This window comes from Euprymna scolopes, chromosome 9 (genome assembly GCF_053919585.1).
Source record: "Euprymna scolopes isolate OS-2025 chromosome 9, ASM5391958v1, whole genome shotgun sequence".
Taxonomy (NCBI): domain Eukaryota; kingdom Metazoa; phylum Mollusca; class Cephalopoda; order Sepiida; family Sepiolidae; genus Euprymna; species Euprymna scolopes.
Genome location: NC_136490.1, coordinates 132,203,396 through 132,219,881, shown reverse-complemented (window position 1 = coordinate 132,219,881; position 16,486 = coordinate 132,203,396). Strand labels below are relative to the sequence as shown.

The following is a 16,486-nucleotide window of genomic DNA, read 5'->3' as shown; positions in this document are numbered from 1 at the left end:
AAAAGGTTATGGGGGGGAAAAAGTTGCATTCCAAAATTTTTATTCAGAAATTTACATTTTTATAAAATGAGACATTTTACACATGATATAAATTATAAAACAAGAGGTATAAATTCTACGAAATTGTACGAAAAGTGTATTCAACAACCAAATTTAATGAGTTCTGCCTCCACTGGTTTTGATGATTTCAAAAATTCTTTGGGGCATGCTAGAAATTTAAGTGGGAAGAGTTTTAAATCTATCCTTAAAAACGGTTTCTGTTTAAAAATTTTCAAGTGGTCTTAAATTTTTAATCAGGGGTGTATACATATATATATATATATATATATATATATATATATATATATATATACATACGTATATATACATACATAAATATACATAAATATGCATAAATATACATATGTACACATAAGGGTTAGTGCGTTTGACAAGTGAAGGGTACAACAGCGGAAGGAAGATTGTATCTTGTCAAATGTTGATTATTTGAAAGGAGAGTTTAACAAGACTTTATTTACGTTGAACTTGAGTTCTGCAATGGTGTTAGTTAGCCAGGAGGCAGCTCCGTTGTACTAATCTATATAACCCTCGCTGTTGTGTATATAATGTATGCATTCACATTATGAATTCATTTGCTTTGGAGTTCAGTTATATATATATATATATATATATATATATATATATATATATATATATATATATTTATATATATATATATATATATATATATAATTCCGACTTCCCGTCGTCGAATACTCTCATGACTGTTTAATGTAAGTGCCAGTTGACATGGCATTTATAATAATTTATTTCCATCTAGTGCTATATGTTGATGTTCTGGAGGAAATCATAGCCTAGGAAGTCAAAGGTTGCTTCGTGGCTCGATGCAGATCTCCAGACCAGCAGTAATTATTACTTTCTTCATTTATAATTTCATAAGAATGAAACACAAGTAGCTGTAGAAAAGAAAAACTGTTAATATCTTTTCAATATACATCTATATATACATATATACATACCTAAACACACAGACATACAGACACACACACACACACACACATATATATATATAATTAATATATATATATATATATATATATATATATATACCTTGTACAAAATGTTTGACACATTTGTACGGCTTAATAAAAGCAAATTAGAATAATAATGAAAACAGGATTTTTCTTTTCTCGTTTCTTTTGGGATTACTGATATAAATTGGATAAACACGCCAAGATCCTACATTCATTGCGGAAACGTTTATGAAAAACGAGTCAATAACTTCCACGAGTTGTTAACTTCAAAGAGAATTCAATGTTGACATTGAACTTGCGCTTTCTTGAAACACCATTTTATTATCAGTTACCAACTTCAGAGCCAAGAGATAAGCATTGAAACGAAAATCAACTGATGCTGATGGCTTGGAGGAAAGACAATAATATACAAGCAAACACACACACACACAGATGTATGTGTGTGTGTGTGTGTGTGTGTGTGTGTGTGTGTGTGTGTGTGTGTGTGTGTGTGTGTGTGCATTATAGTATATTCGTTCATGTCCCTGAAATGTTAAGCAACAAATGGAGACAACTTCCTAAAATAAAATCCCAGGGGTAATAACTCATACCGAAATGTAATTATCACTATAAAAAAATCTTGTAAATCTTCCTATTTAAGTTTAGAATAAAAGACATACCTAGTAATCTATCAACGCAAGGAACTTCACCGAACCAAGAGTTATTAAATCCAACGAGGACAAAGCGAGGATCGGAGCATCTTGGTGAAATGCAAAAATCTTGCTTTCAGAGGTATTACAAGTAATAAAATATTTTCAATACTGCAGTTTAAGTTCCGGGTCAAAAGTGAAAGGATTGGCAAGATTTTGATCAGTAATGTTTTTTAATATTCATCCACCCTTGCCTATCAGCTTTGTTCCAAAATTCATAATGATCTTTTAATTAGCTCAGGAATTAATCCTATACATAAAATATATAAGCATGTACACATGTCTAGTTCCGTTAAAGTTGATTTTTTTACCATTTATATAGTATTGCTTTGGTTTTGGTTTGATTTTTGTTTGTTGTTTGTCTGTTTGTTTGTTTGTTTTGTTTTTTGTTTTTTGTTTTCTTTTCTTTGCCTTCTGAATTCAAGAAATGAAAAGAAAATGATATTAACGAGTTAAAATATAATTAGATGTTAGAATTTTTACATGAAGATTGATGATTTGCATTATTTGTATCAGTTAGGCTATTGTCCTCCTCCTAGATGTTATTCTCATTACGTTTCGGCCGATATAACCTCCGACCCTCTTTACGTACGTCTTGTCGAATTCTGGAATCTTTATGTCGAACTCGGCCCTCTTTATTTAATCCAAGGGGATACCTTGTTCTCGTTCTATAAGCCAATAGAAATTTTCAGTGATTCATAAATGTTTTTTAGCATTGCGTGTGCTTAGGATTGAACTCCTATTGCGTGTACTTAGGATTGAACTCCTATTTAGGAGTTCAATCCTAAGTACACGCGATGGTAAAAAAAATTTAAGAATCACTGAAGATTTCTACTGGCTTATATGAAGACTCTTACTTAGAACTGATTATCACTTGGCACTTATATCCGTTTCGCCATGAGGTCTTTCGAACATACAGATTCTTGAGTTCGAAAAGATGCACCTTAAGATGATCGAAGGTTACTTCGGCCGAAACGTTGCCTAAATAACATCCAGGATGAGAACAATAGTGTTATTAGACTTAATAATAAGTTTATACTCATCATCTGCATGTATGTATATTGGTGTATAAAAATGACCTGATAACGGTCAAGTGTTGTATTGTTAATATAGTGTAGTTATCTCTTTTTACTTGTCTATCTACGATAGCATAGTTAGACATATTTTCGATCTGTGACACTGTTGATTAGGACAAAAATTAAAATTGCCTCCATTTAGAAACATTTCCCAGATCGAAGACTGAAAAGTGTATTTATTACATGATCAGGGCAAAGAGTATTGTGTTTTAGTGTGCGTGGTCGAATGAATTAGAATTAACTATTTTATTATTTTTTGTTTTTTGTTTGTTTTTATCCGAGAAACACTAGGAATCCCTGCACCAAGGACTTGGGAAAAATTGATAATTATACAGAGTGGTGGTGATGGAACATTTTTTTAATCCGCTATTGGTTTAAATAAAAAAAGAAAGAAAAATAACAGTGTGTGTGTGTGTGTGTGTGTGTGTGTGTGTGTGTGTGTGTGTGTGTGTGTGTGTGTGTGTGTGTGTGTGTGTGTGTGTGTGTGTGTGTCGAGGGCATAGAAAAACGCTGATACAAAGTCCTGTGATTGTTCTCATTTGGTGACGTCAACACTGTGAACCGATTGTTTCCGGTGAAATATTTCCACGGCCGTGTAACCGAGCATGCCAACTAACAAGAATCCGAGGCAAATGTACAATTTCAGGTCTGTGCAGATGAAATTGCCATAGGCAAATGTGATGATGAATCCGATCGATTCCCAAAGGCGATAATTAGCGAAAGCCGCTTCTGTATTATCGCTGAACAAGAAGCCATAAAGTGCTGGAAAGTGATAAAAAAAAAACAAATAAATGTATAACATAATGTGTATGACGTAATAATATAATCTACAATATAATTCAGTAATGTACATAATTTATAATATACATGATCTATAACAAAATAAAATGTATTATTATACTAAAGCTGCCTTAATCAATGTTTGTATTCCTAATAATTTTTTTTATATATATTTTAGTCACTTAAAATATCCTTGTTACTCTCCTTGCTGGATCGAGTTATATCATACTTTTCGGTTTAAAATTTTAGTCATGTAAAATACATACGAAAATAATCCTGGTTATCTCCCTAACTAAATTAAGCATGTGTTGCATTAAAAAATTTAATCACATAACATCCTTTAGGTTAGATGCAAAGTTCGGTGTGGGTTTTTTAATGAAGGTGTCTCTGTAGAACGAACTGGACTCGAACTTGGCACACCCAGGTTTTCAGTCCGTACTATTAACCCCCCCCCCAAAACAAAAAAAAATTGAATCACATAAATAGTATGTGAAATAGTCCTTGCTCGATTCAGTTAAGGTTTTTACATTAAAAAAATAATCACATAAGATACATGCTAAAATAGCTTTGATGCCTCTTTTGTGGGATTGAGTTATGTTTTTATATTAAAATTTTGAATCAAATAAAATACATCCTAAATAGTCTTGATTACGGTTACCCCCCGATTTAGTTATGTTTCTTTGGGTTAAACATTTTAATCACATAGAATATATGCTCAAATAGTCTTTCATACTTCTTTTGTTGGGTTGAGTTATTTTTTGTTTTGTTTGTTTGTTTTTTATTTTAAAAAAAATGAAATATATGCTGAAATAGTCCCCCTTGTTGGATTAAGTTATGTTTTTTTTTTACATTAAAAATGTCAGTCACATAAAATAAATACGATAATAGATTGATGGATTGATCACTATTTAAATTTAAAAATTTAATCACATAAAACACATGCTAAAATAATCTTGGCTATCTTCCTTGCTAGATTACATTATGCTTTCTTAATGTAAAAAGAATAACAAACTTCCGGTGGCATAAAAAATACTGTCCTTCTACGAAGTCCTTCGTAACTCACAAAGTAGAAAAAACACTCCCATTAAGAGTAGCTCTTAAGAATTTTATTTTTCGAACAGCGACAACATAACATGCTCCATAGTTATTTTAAAGTTTTAGATAAATTTATTTTCTCAGTGAAGCATACTTTGGATTTCAAGAACAATATCAAACTTTGTGTTTGATGCATAGTTTCATCGTGTCGTTGATTCTTGCTGTCTGTCACCCATGAAATATATTTGTAAATACTGTGGATTTCTAACTTAGATGGGAAGCAAGAAACAAATTCTATAACAAAAGCTTTTAATGTCGGCATATAGGCCTTTTCAAGTATTTGTTCTGCATCAACGCGTGTCATACTGAAACATTTATAATTTCTAATATCGTTCAATAATGTGTAGAATTATGCGCAGTGATTTTAATGGTTTAGGAAATGCACCTAAATCTGAAGGAGTAATTCTCCAACCAGAAGAAGATACATGGTGACTCTATAATCCATTTTGTTTTGTTGTTTTTTTGTGTGTTTTTTTGCTTTGCATTGTCTGCAAGTTGTTTCATTATTCAATTTGACTGTTTGCATATCTGAACGTAACTGATAATTACGTGCAGCATCATATTTAGGCGTCTCATGTAACCAGAAACTTGATTGAGAAACAGTTGTAAGTGAGGTTTGTACATGTATGCCTTACAATATAGCATATCTGATTCGTCCAAAGGTTCTGCAGGTGTGTTTATGTCAGTACGCTGAGCTTGTTCCACCTCATATGTTTTTTTGGCTACATGATCTTGCTAGTGTGACTCAGTCTTGTGGTTCATTTTCGTTAAAGAAAATAGCAAAATTGTATTCTGTTAAGAACTGATTCCATATAATATCTTCAAAAGAATGTAAGTCTTGGGGTATTATACTCATATTATAAAGCTAGAAAAAAATACACTATTTGCAGGTTTAGGCTAACTAACGGCGAATAAGGGAAAAATAATAAAACTGATGCATACATGTATACATATTTTTTTACTTCTTCCTGTTCAATGAGCTTATGTATTTGGTCTAATTTGTCCATATGTTTGTGTAGAGCCTAGCGATGACATTGTTTGATCAATCCTCACCATACCTGGTCTAAATATCAGTCATAATCTGCCTTAGAACTGATTTAATTTTGTGTTATCTAGATCAAACGGCAAAATTAAGATCACAGAAATGGGGAAACTTATGTTCGATTAATTGAAGAGACTCGCTATGTAATTAATATTATAGCCAATCAAGTTTGAATCTTATATGAGCTTGAGCTTGCAATTAACCTTAAAAAAGTTTGATTCTATTCTGGCGGAATTTTAACTTTTGATTTTTTTTCAAATCTGATGCATGGATCTGATGCTCGTTGATAATCGTAACCAACATGCAACATGTCAGTATGGTCAGATGAATAGTTTTGAAGTTATCAGCATTTCTATTGGATAACTTATACTTCATATAATATGAAGAAATAACTTATACTTCATATAATATGGAGAAATAACTTATACTTCATAGAATATGGAGAAATGACTTATACTTCATATAATATGGAGAAATAACTTATACTTCATATAATATGGAGAAATAACTTATAATTCATATAATATGGAGAAATAACTTATACTTCATATAATATGGAGAAATAACTTATACTTCATAGAATATGGAGAAATGACTTATACTTCATATAATATGGAGAAATAACTTATACTTCATATAATATGGAGAAATAACTTATAATTCATATAATATGGAGAAATAACTTATACTTCATATAATATGGAGAAATAACTTATACTTCATATAATATGGAGAAATAACTTATACTTCATATAATATGGAGAAATAACTTATACTTCATATGATATGGAGAAATAACTTATCCTTCATATAATATGGAGAAATAAAGATTTCATATGCTTTACACTGTCATGAAATTCATGCAGTCTTACGGCTCATGTTTTTGTTTATAAAAATATCAAAAAAAGATGGCACAAATTTTACGCAAGATCGGTTTGGGTTGCGGCGTTGGTGAAGATGGGGCTTATAATTTGGATGGTCTCATCTTTTTACATTACCAAGCCAACAAGGCATCCGATGAAACTTTGCATTTTGGTTTTCAAAAAAACAATTATTATTATTATTATTATTAACTATTATTTTTTACTTATTGAATAAATTGTATATCTTGTTACGAATTAAACTGTCAATTTGTCTTTTCTATTATTTATATATAAAAAAAAAAATTTAAAAATTGTCTCAGTCGTGAAGGACTGATCCTCCACCGAAAGAGAACAAGAAATGGAAATGCAGCATCTGAAGAACAGATGGTGTTTATTTGCTCCCCCACTGAGCAAATTAGGCACAAGGCCGTTTTTAATGTGAGGTAAAAACCAGCTCCCCTAAAAGGGGTCACTCTGGTTACCAAAAATAATAATTGTCCCAGTATAGAGGGTTTCCCCTCCATTGACTGGTACAAACCATCTCAAGTGCAGCATCTGAAGAACAGATACTACACTTTGAGGTATTTATTTGCTCCCCCACTGAGCAAATTAGGCACAAGGCCGATTTTTAAAATGAGGAGTGAAGGGGAAATGGGGACCAACTCCCCGAGGAGTAGGGGAGCTGGAGAGTGACAATTGGTATGCAGTATCTGCCGGAACAGATGGTATTTATTTGCTCCCCCACTGAGCAAATTAGGCACAAGGCCGTTTTTAATGTGAGGTAAAAACCAGCTCCCCTAAAAGTAGGCAAAAAGGGGGCACTCTGGTTACCAAAAATAATAATTGTCCCAGTATAGAGGGTTTCCCCTCCATTGACTGGTACAAATTATCTTAAGTGCAGTATCTGCCGGAACAGATACTACACTTTGATCTTGGCCAAAAGACCAAGTAATTATGAGTAATTACATAACTTCTATAGTCGTCGGCCTTGATTTAATTCTACAGTTTCCCATCACCTCGCACCCTTGCATTTCGTTCGCGATTAGATTTCTAGCTCTCCTGATCTCGCCTCATTTGAGAATTTACTTCAACACCAAAACCGGAAATAGCAATCTCTAATTTAAACCGTAAAGCAATATTATCTACTGTATTTGAAATTTGTGACTTCGAATTTTTTTTGCCTTGACATAACCTCCGTGATTCACTCAATATATAATAGTATCTTAATCTCCCTTATAATTCTCCTCTTGGTCCTGCTATTTCGTCGCATGAAGCCGACTCCATCCACTAAGATGACTACCACGCCAGAAAAGGGAGATAACCATGGAAACATAACTAGTAAGAATTTTCTGTTTTTTGTAATCTGTATTAAGTCGGAAAGTTTATAATTCATGACTATGCCTGTAAGTTGGTTATATTATAAAAATAGCAAAAATGTAAACTTACCATTGATCTGTGTTTGAATGACAGCATCTCCCATTCCCCAAAGACCAGAGAAGACATAAAAGAGGACGATATGATCGGGATTCGGCACCCAATATAGCAAGGCGATCTGTATCGATCCGTGAGTTACTGCCGCTGGTAACAAAGATAGCAAAAATATTAAAGACAAATAAGAAGTATGGCGTGGTTTGCTTGAAACATTGTTTAACGAATAAAAGGTGTTTTTGAAGGCTAACAATGCAGAAATGTACAGTCGTTACGAGCAGATAAATAAATAAATAAATAAATAATGTTTTTATTTATTTACCTGAATGGTTTGTTTTTCTTTAAGCTTTAGAGCGCTAAAATTTTATATAAAACATGTAAGCAACAACGGCCAGTTATAACTATATCAAACAAGAATTTAGAATTACGTCCCCTTGATCAGAAAATCTACAGATAAGTAAAAAAAAAAAAAAAAAAAAAAAGAGAATTACCTCCCTAAATCAACACCGGAATTATTTAAACTTTGAGCGTTTTAATTTAAAATATAAACAAAACCGCCACTTTACAATTGACAGCCTAGAGAATGGATATATGTTTCTGCACTGACCATGAGTTATACACTCGAAAGGACCTATGGAATAAATACCATCCACAGTTGAAAAAAAAAAGGAAAGAAAAACAAACCATTCAGGTAAATAAATGAAATAACTTATTGAATTATTTATTTATCTGCTTACAACGACTGTACATTGCTGCATGGTAAGCCTTCAAAAACACCTTTTAATAGATCGAATACTGAAATGAAAACGGAGGAGAATGAGATATATCATGTACGTTTTATTTTGCTTGGAATAGTTTAGTGGGAGTATAGTTAATTATCCACATTTATCTATGTGGTTAAATACAATGACCCCACAACTCAATCTTCACTCTTCAATCCTGCAGTCCAATGCACTTCTGACAGCAATTGCTTCTGCCAAACAAAAAAGACACCCTCTCTCCCAAATACAGGCTTTTTATAGGACAAAACCGTCCAAAGTTATTTGCATACTCTTCCCATGATCTCTAGTCTATAAATAGACGCAGTGGCCATTCTCTTCTTTTTTCTTCTTTCACTCTCTGAAGCGGGCGTTGCCAGTGGTAAAAGGTTTGCACGATTTTTTTTTTTTTTTACTACACGCCCCCATGATCATTAAAGATCATTCACATCTCATAATCCCGTGTCCAGATCGGCGCATTGCGTTCTCTTTGCGGTCTCTGCATCGGCACCGGTTCATCTTCATCACTCCCTGGCTCAGTACTACCATCCTCATAACCCAAATGGACCACACGCCTTAAATCTAAAACATGTCGTGGCATTCCATTGACACTTAAGTTGTTTGGGGATTGCACTCCTGTTATCACTCCTCTTCCCCACTGCGTTGTGCATCGGGCATTAGGCGGTTTCACCCAAACTTCTTCTCCTATTTGGATTCTGGCTGGTCCTTGATCATTAATTTCCGGTGACATGTCTCTAGGATGTCTCCATTCGTAATTAAAGATTGCTCTATGTGGTACTGTGTCATCTCTTTGCCCGACCTTAGGGGACATGTTGTACCAAAATGTGGCCTCTTCAGGCGATATTCTTCCTCTCTCAGCTATTGCTTTCACGGTCCGATGATGTCGCTCCACAATGCCATTTCCTCCAGGTCTGTAGGCTGCCCTGTAATAACTTTTAATCTTCCATTTTTTTAGCATCGTCTGAAAGATTTCTGAGCGAAAAACAGTGCCATTGTCCATTATCACCTCCCTTACTAGACCTCGTTCAAGCATCACCTTTTCTAATTCAGTTGCAACTGCAGATGCGGCTTCCACTCGCAGTTCCTTCCATATCGCCAGTCTACTTGGCCCACAATCAATTATTGATAAGTACGCTCCCCCTCGGTAGTGTGCTATGTCAATAGCTAGTCTCGTCCAGTTCGTTAAAACTCCAATTTCCCCAGGATTATGTATATTTGGGGCAGGATCGATCGATTGACACCGAACACAGTTCTTTACTATAATCTGAATTTCTTCCCGTTTTACATTCGGATCCACTTGCCTCACCAAATATAATGTTCTCTCTACTCCCATGTGATGCATGTCATGCAACTCTTTAATTTCTCCAATTCCAAGACAGCATATCGGCGCCTCCTCTTTCTCAATTAACCACTGTTTTTTTATCCGTGTTAGCGCATCTGCCTTGTTTCTTTCAGAAGGCACAAACACTGCTTTTATTTGCAGTTTCAATTCAGACATCAACTCTCTAAGCATCCCTAATCTCCTCTTTATTATCACTTCTCCGGCACCCTTTGTTCGTATTCTGCCACTCTCCTCCACAGTAGAGTTCACCCAACTGAGTACAGTGGCTGAATCAGTTCTTATTTCAATATTTGTCAGTCTCCATTTGATAGCTAAAGTGACACCCTTTAGAACAGCATCTAATTCAGCTATGTTAATGTGATTAAAGTCATCAATTTTCCTCAGCCAAGTTGCATCTTCCGCCACCACACCGCCAATCTCGACAACCACGCCAGTTGCAACATTGCTTGCATCACACCACACGACTCCTGTGCTCACTTCAGGTATGTGCCAAGCGCCATTAACAGGGTCTTCTTTTTTCACCTCAGCTAGAACCTCCTGCATCACTTTCATGGTTCTGCAATCAACTTTTTCTTCCCAATCCATTCCATTTGCTCTTCTTTTCACATAACTGCATGCTAATCGCAGCCATCCAGCAATTGGATAGTGCCCCAATAATTTACCACAGATCGAAAATAGCTCCCGCCTACTAATTTCTCCTCCCATCTCTGGGATCTCGTTACCTCTCCTGAACATTAGTGCACCCATCTTATTTTTCATAAGCTTAAGGCCCAGTGCCGCTCCTCCGTCCAGGGATTCCGGAGATTTTGCTGCTAATCCAAACCCCGTCAAATATTCCACAACTTCCTGTGTCGATATTTTCGTTACGTCTACCATTATATCATCAATGTATGAATCAGTGGCCTCTTTCGTCCTACTTCCTTTCTTTAATACTGTTTTTAAAATGGCTGCCATAATCTTTGGTGCGACATTAAGTCCGAATCCTAATCGTGTTAGGCAATAGGTTTTTCCTTTATAACAGACCAGCTGGTACTGCCATAGTTCCTTTGCCACATGTAGTTGCAGGTAGGCAGACTTAAGATCCACTATTGCGGTCCCTCCTACCAACTGTCTCCACTTTCTTATCTTTTCATCACATACATCCATTATGTCGCTCCCTGTATGACACGCCACAAAACGGTTCAACTCACGAAAGTCGAACACTGGCCTAACTTTCCCTTCTGTGGCCTGAAATACTGCCATCAATGGCAACACGCCTTTTCTTTCTCCTTTCCATGGTAACAGAATACCATCCGATATCCATCTTTCCACCTCTTTCTCGAATTCTAATTTCTTATCGCCTTCCAGAGATTTCTTATAATATTGGACTTTGTTCTGCAATACTGGAGGCTCTCCCTTCCATGTCCATCTTACTGTCCATTTATCTCCATCGAAGTTGGCTTCAAAGTCTTTATCCTCGATTTTGCAAACATTCAGCTGATGGGCAGCCACGGCACATTGTATATCTCCAAACTTCACTTTGGCTTGCTTTATAGTTACACCTCCCAGCTCATTAATCACGTCCATTCCAATTATGACGTCGATCCCATCAACGATGTGATTCATCAAGATTGCCCTCACCTTTACGTGCATTCCACAGACTTTTATCTCCACTTGTCTGGCTCCTTTACATTCTATATTCCTCCCATCAACTGCTTTCACTGTACCGCTCCTTCCATATCCCTTCAAAAGTTTGGAATTGATTAAAGTAGTGGTGCACCCAGTATCGACAAATGCAGTCATTACAGAATCATTCACCTCTACTTCTATTATAGGAAGAGGCCAGTATCGCGCCTTCATTTCATTGCTAGGGTAGCTTGCGGCGCAGAAGCTCCCCCTTGCCCGTTTCCCTGAATCTGAGGACAATATCTCTCAATGTGGCCAAATTTTCCACAATTGTAGCATGTTGCCCTGGCCCTAGGGATCTCTGTGCAATCCTTTTTAGGTGCGGTCCTTGACATCTAAAGCACTGAAGGCTTGATTCTTTCTTTCCCTTATTAGTCTCATTAGTTTGCGCACTTGCGGCCAATGTCCGAGTTTCTACGACCCTTTTGCTGACTAAAAGCCGTGCAGTCGGTATCAGTTTGCTGACATCCATTCTCTCTATGTTCGGTAGCTGCTGTAATGCCACAGATACATCGTCTGGGAATCCAGTTATGAATGCCAGTTTGGCTGTATGTTCCAGCCCTCTTCCCAGATATCCCGCCAGTCCAGCCAATCTTTTGATTTTATTAGCATAAACATCCACCGATTCTCCTGTCCACTTGAATCGTTGCAGTTTTTCGTATGCCTCAAAAGGCCCCTCAGTGAAGGCGGTCACGAGTCTCATCTCTATCAGTTCTGCATCTTCTTGTTCTGCATTATTCATCTCAAGATAGAGAGCGAGTGCATCTCCCTGCAAAAAAAGTGGAATAAAACTGGCAAGGTCTGGCACATGTTGAAGCTTAGCCACCAGTTTTACTTTCTTTATCCATCCGACTACATCACCTTCTCCACTAAAAGGTGGTATCACATCTTTTCCCAATCTCAACATCCCAGATTCCATGATCTGTTCTTGGCCGAAATAGCTTGTGGTTAAATACAATGACCCCACAACTCAATCTTCACTCTTCAATCCTGCGGTCCAATGCACTTCTGACAGCAATTGCTTCTGCCAAACAAAAAAGACATCCTCTCTCCCAAATACAGGCTTTTTATAGGACAAAACCGTCCAAAGTTATTTGCATACTCTTCCCATGATCTCTAGTCTATAAATAGACGCAGTGGCCATTCTCTTCTTCTTCTTTCTTCTTTCACTCTCTGAAGCGGGCGTTGCCAGTGGTAAAAGGTTTGCACGATTTTTTTTTTTTTTTTTTACTACAATCTATATACAAGCGAGTTCTTAGTCAAAAGTGATAATCTTACGCTGGGAATTCTTAGTCACAGGTTGATAATATTAGTAAGAGTTTTTAATAAAGGAAGTAACTGGTGCTATTACTTTACTACATATATTTTCACCTCGTGGTGAAAAGGGAGCAACTATGCATAAGTCTTCCCTGCCAGTACATAGTCTCTCTATCATCAAGACTACTACAGTGCCTCCACGTTGACTACACACGGTAACTGGGTGCCTTGCGACCCCAGGCTAAACTTGTAGAAGATTTCGGAGTAGTAGAGGACTCCAGAGGTAGTGCGTTATGACCCACCGATGTGAACATGCCCTGGCCCACTACCAACCCCTACCCCACTATCTTGTGGGTGCCCTTGGTTGGGCGCAGACTAGGGGAACCAACCCCAAAATCAAACACAACAGCCTTGTGGGCTTTATCACAGCAAAAGGCTAAGAGATGGGAACTCTGACTTCAAATCCTACTGCTGCCTTGCAGTTTTCTTTAAAACGCTATGGAACCTCATCCAGAAAGAAAAGAAGTAGTAGCGGACACGATAGGGTGACTGTTTACCTCACTAAGATTACTTTCGGTCAGACGCTGCGGCCTCCTCTGCTGCAAGTCGTCGCGAGGTTCGCTTCACTGAACATGATCATTGGAGGTTCAGAGGGTGTCTATCGATGCGCAACAGATGCTGCACCTAAACTGTGCAAGCAAGTTTGGAGCCAAGGTGGAAAGTCCTGTGGCGATGGAGTGAGACTACCCTGACAGCGAGGGATAAAGCACTGAGGCCCTAACTAGTCATCGTCAAGACAGACGGGCTGCATGATGATAATGACATATATTTAGAAAAATTCTCGTATGGTGAAATCTAAAGATATGATCGTTATTATTCAAGGAAGATAACCTTTCACTGCGAAGTTGCACATGATGTGCAAATCTTAGACTGAAGAGGTCTTAATAAAGGGAGGTAAATCATGGCATTACTTTACTTCAAAGATATTGATAATAAATTGCCGCATGGTTGTAATTACCTATCAGATACATTCGGGTGGTTTGAATGGCCTATATTTTTCTTAATTTCTCCGAGACACTAGTTCAGATTCATAATACTAAATATATTGGGTTTGTAGTTAGAATTACATCTATTGATTAGGCGATCACCAAAGATTACTTGCATATCATTGAATGACTATACACCAAGGATTGTTTACCAATCATTCGTGAAACTTGGTGGACAAGTCAGACACAGACTGCATTTTATGTGTGTCCAATACAGTTGGTTTGCAAAAAGATTGTTAACGTTATTAATAATATTTTTTGGTTAAACCTAAAAGTGTCGTTTATTTTGTTCTACAATTCCAACAATGAATAAATAAAAACAAGCCCAAAACAACCAGTATTGCTACCATTATTAAAAACCAGATGCGTTGGACGGGTCATCTTGTCTGGCTTGATGACTATCGATAAAACAGTTGTTCTATAGTGAACTCCTTCTTGGCGAAAGACCCCAGCACAAGTCCAAAAAACGTTCTCGTGATATCATCAAGGAGAGTCTAGTGAGCTTTCATGTTCCTGTTGACAGTTGGGGGGGGGTCCCTAGCGTATGATTGCAAGCAGCGGGGGACACTGATATACAGGGGCGCAGAATACTTTGAAGGAGCCAAGATAGACCGAGCGGAGCTCAAGAGAGCATGTAGGAACTGCCACACCTTGCCACCCAATCGGAGATCTTTGGATCTGTGAGGTGTGTGATTAGGCTCTGTTGTCTAAGGCAGGTTTTGGTAATCACATGAAAGCGCACGATGATACAGGTTCTGTTGCTGTTAGTTTCATCCAAACTAATGAACGCTTTCAGTGTCATATCTCCTTGAGGGTGTGCAAGTCGCTGGCAGGATTGAAAGTCATCATCGGGCACATGGACTTTCAGTGTCTGAGGGAATGGCACTCGTCTGACAAGACGTCGCAATCGTCATAATTCCAACAAATACAAGCAAGTACATAAACAGTTACCGGCGTTGGTTTGTGACAATACACTTGGATGCCTGACTTCTCGGTTATTTTAGAATGGTTAATTCAACCTATATGTACTTACCTAAAAAGAAGAATGGTATATGTCCAAACCATTGTACCAAGCGACCAAAGGTGAACGAACAGAATGCGTCAACAACGCCAAAACAAATCATAACGAAACCAACGTTCCAAACACCGAGAGTGCAGTTGACGTATGACTGAAAAGACAAATACATTCAAACTAAGAACATTTAATAATAATTATTATTATTATTATTATTATTATTATTATTAATATAATAATACAATGAAGCACATACGTTATCACCTTTCATACACATTTAAAAAATGAGCAAAACAATTGGTGATTAACCTATCGCAATTTTTATTATATAACTAGAACGCGTACAACCTTGTTTACAACTTTTAATAGCTATAAAATGTTTTTTGATTGACACATTTCGTGTAGTAAACAATAAAAATGTTCCTTCTTCTACTAACAGGCAAAAGCGACTGTTGACTCAGCTGCAATATATTTTAAGAAAGCCATCATGAAAATGTCAGCAGCCTTGACGTTCGTTCCAAGTTTTAACTAGTGATTCACTTAGTCAAATCTCATACAAAAATGCAAGAAAGACATAAAAGGAACAATGCATGATGGGTATTTTTTTTTTTTTTGAAAAGGAGGCTAAAATATATAGGTTATATATATATATATATATATATATATATATATATATAGATATATATATATATATATATATAAGTGTGTGTGTGTGTGTGTTTCTCTCTGTGTGTGTGTGTGTGTGTGTGTGTGTGTGTGTGTGTGTGTGTGTGTGTGTGTGTGTGTGTGTGTGTGTGTGTGTGTGTGTTTGTACGGCATAATCACATTGACACAGCGTTTCTCGTCAGTTCACTGAAGTTAAGCAACGCTGCGCCTGGCTAGTACCACCGGACAGGTGAGTATTTGGGGATTCTAGGCGCTTTATTTTCTCTCCGCTTATCTCGGCATTGTTTCCAGTCGTCCTGAGCTTCTACTTGCCACTGGTATTTAATAACGCTGACTCAGGGGAAGTGTGGTTGAGATTGCACAACTCTTGCTACAAATATTCCACGCGCAAGCAGACTTACAGTGGGCATCCATTGTTTGTCAAGGCTGAAGTAAGCTACTATATGGATATATATGTTACTAGCAGACGTCCGGCATTGCCCGGCCGTAAAATACGCTTAAATATTGTATCATGATTAATGTAGATTTTGTATTTATTATTATATTGGACTCAATATATAGTAATGATTTAAAAGTTTAAAAGAAAATGATTTGTACGCCATCACCGAGAATCGAAACAAAATGTTTACCTTACGATTTACTTTTCCCCTTAACGTTAATGCCTGAGCTATGAAGACACGTTTGCTGCAAGGTTAAAAATTAAAACATG

The 16,486-nt window shown here is 36.6% G+C and overlaps 1 protein-coding gene across 1 annotated transcript in view; it reads right to left on the bottom strand.

The window, feature by feature from the left end:
* Positions 1-2,957: 2,957 nt before the first annotated feature.
* LOC145284851 (protein unc-93 homolog A-like) overlaps positions 2,958-16,486 on the bottom strand; it is a 75,470-nt gene continuing 61,941 nt past the window's right edge. Inside the window, exons 5-7 of the mRNA XM_080133845.1 lie at positions 15,130-15,265; positions 8,026-8,157; positions 2,958-3,561 (exon numbers count right to left, since the gene is read on the bottom strand). Of these exons, the coding sequence (XP_079989971.1) occupies positions 3,335-3,561; positions 8,026-8,157; positions 15,130-15,265 (495 nt within the window). The 3' untranslated portion in view covers positions 2,958-3,334. The remainder of the gene's footprint in view (positions 3,562-8,025; positions 8,158-15,129; positions 15,266-16,486) is intronic.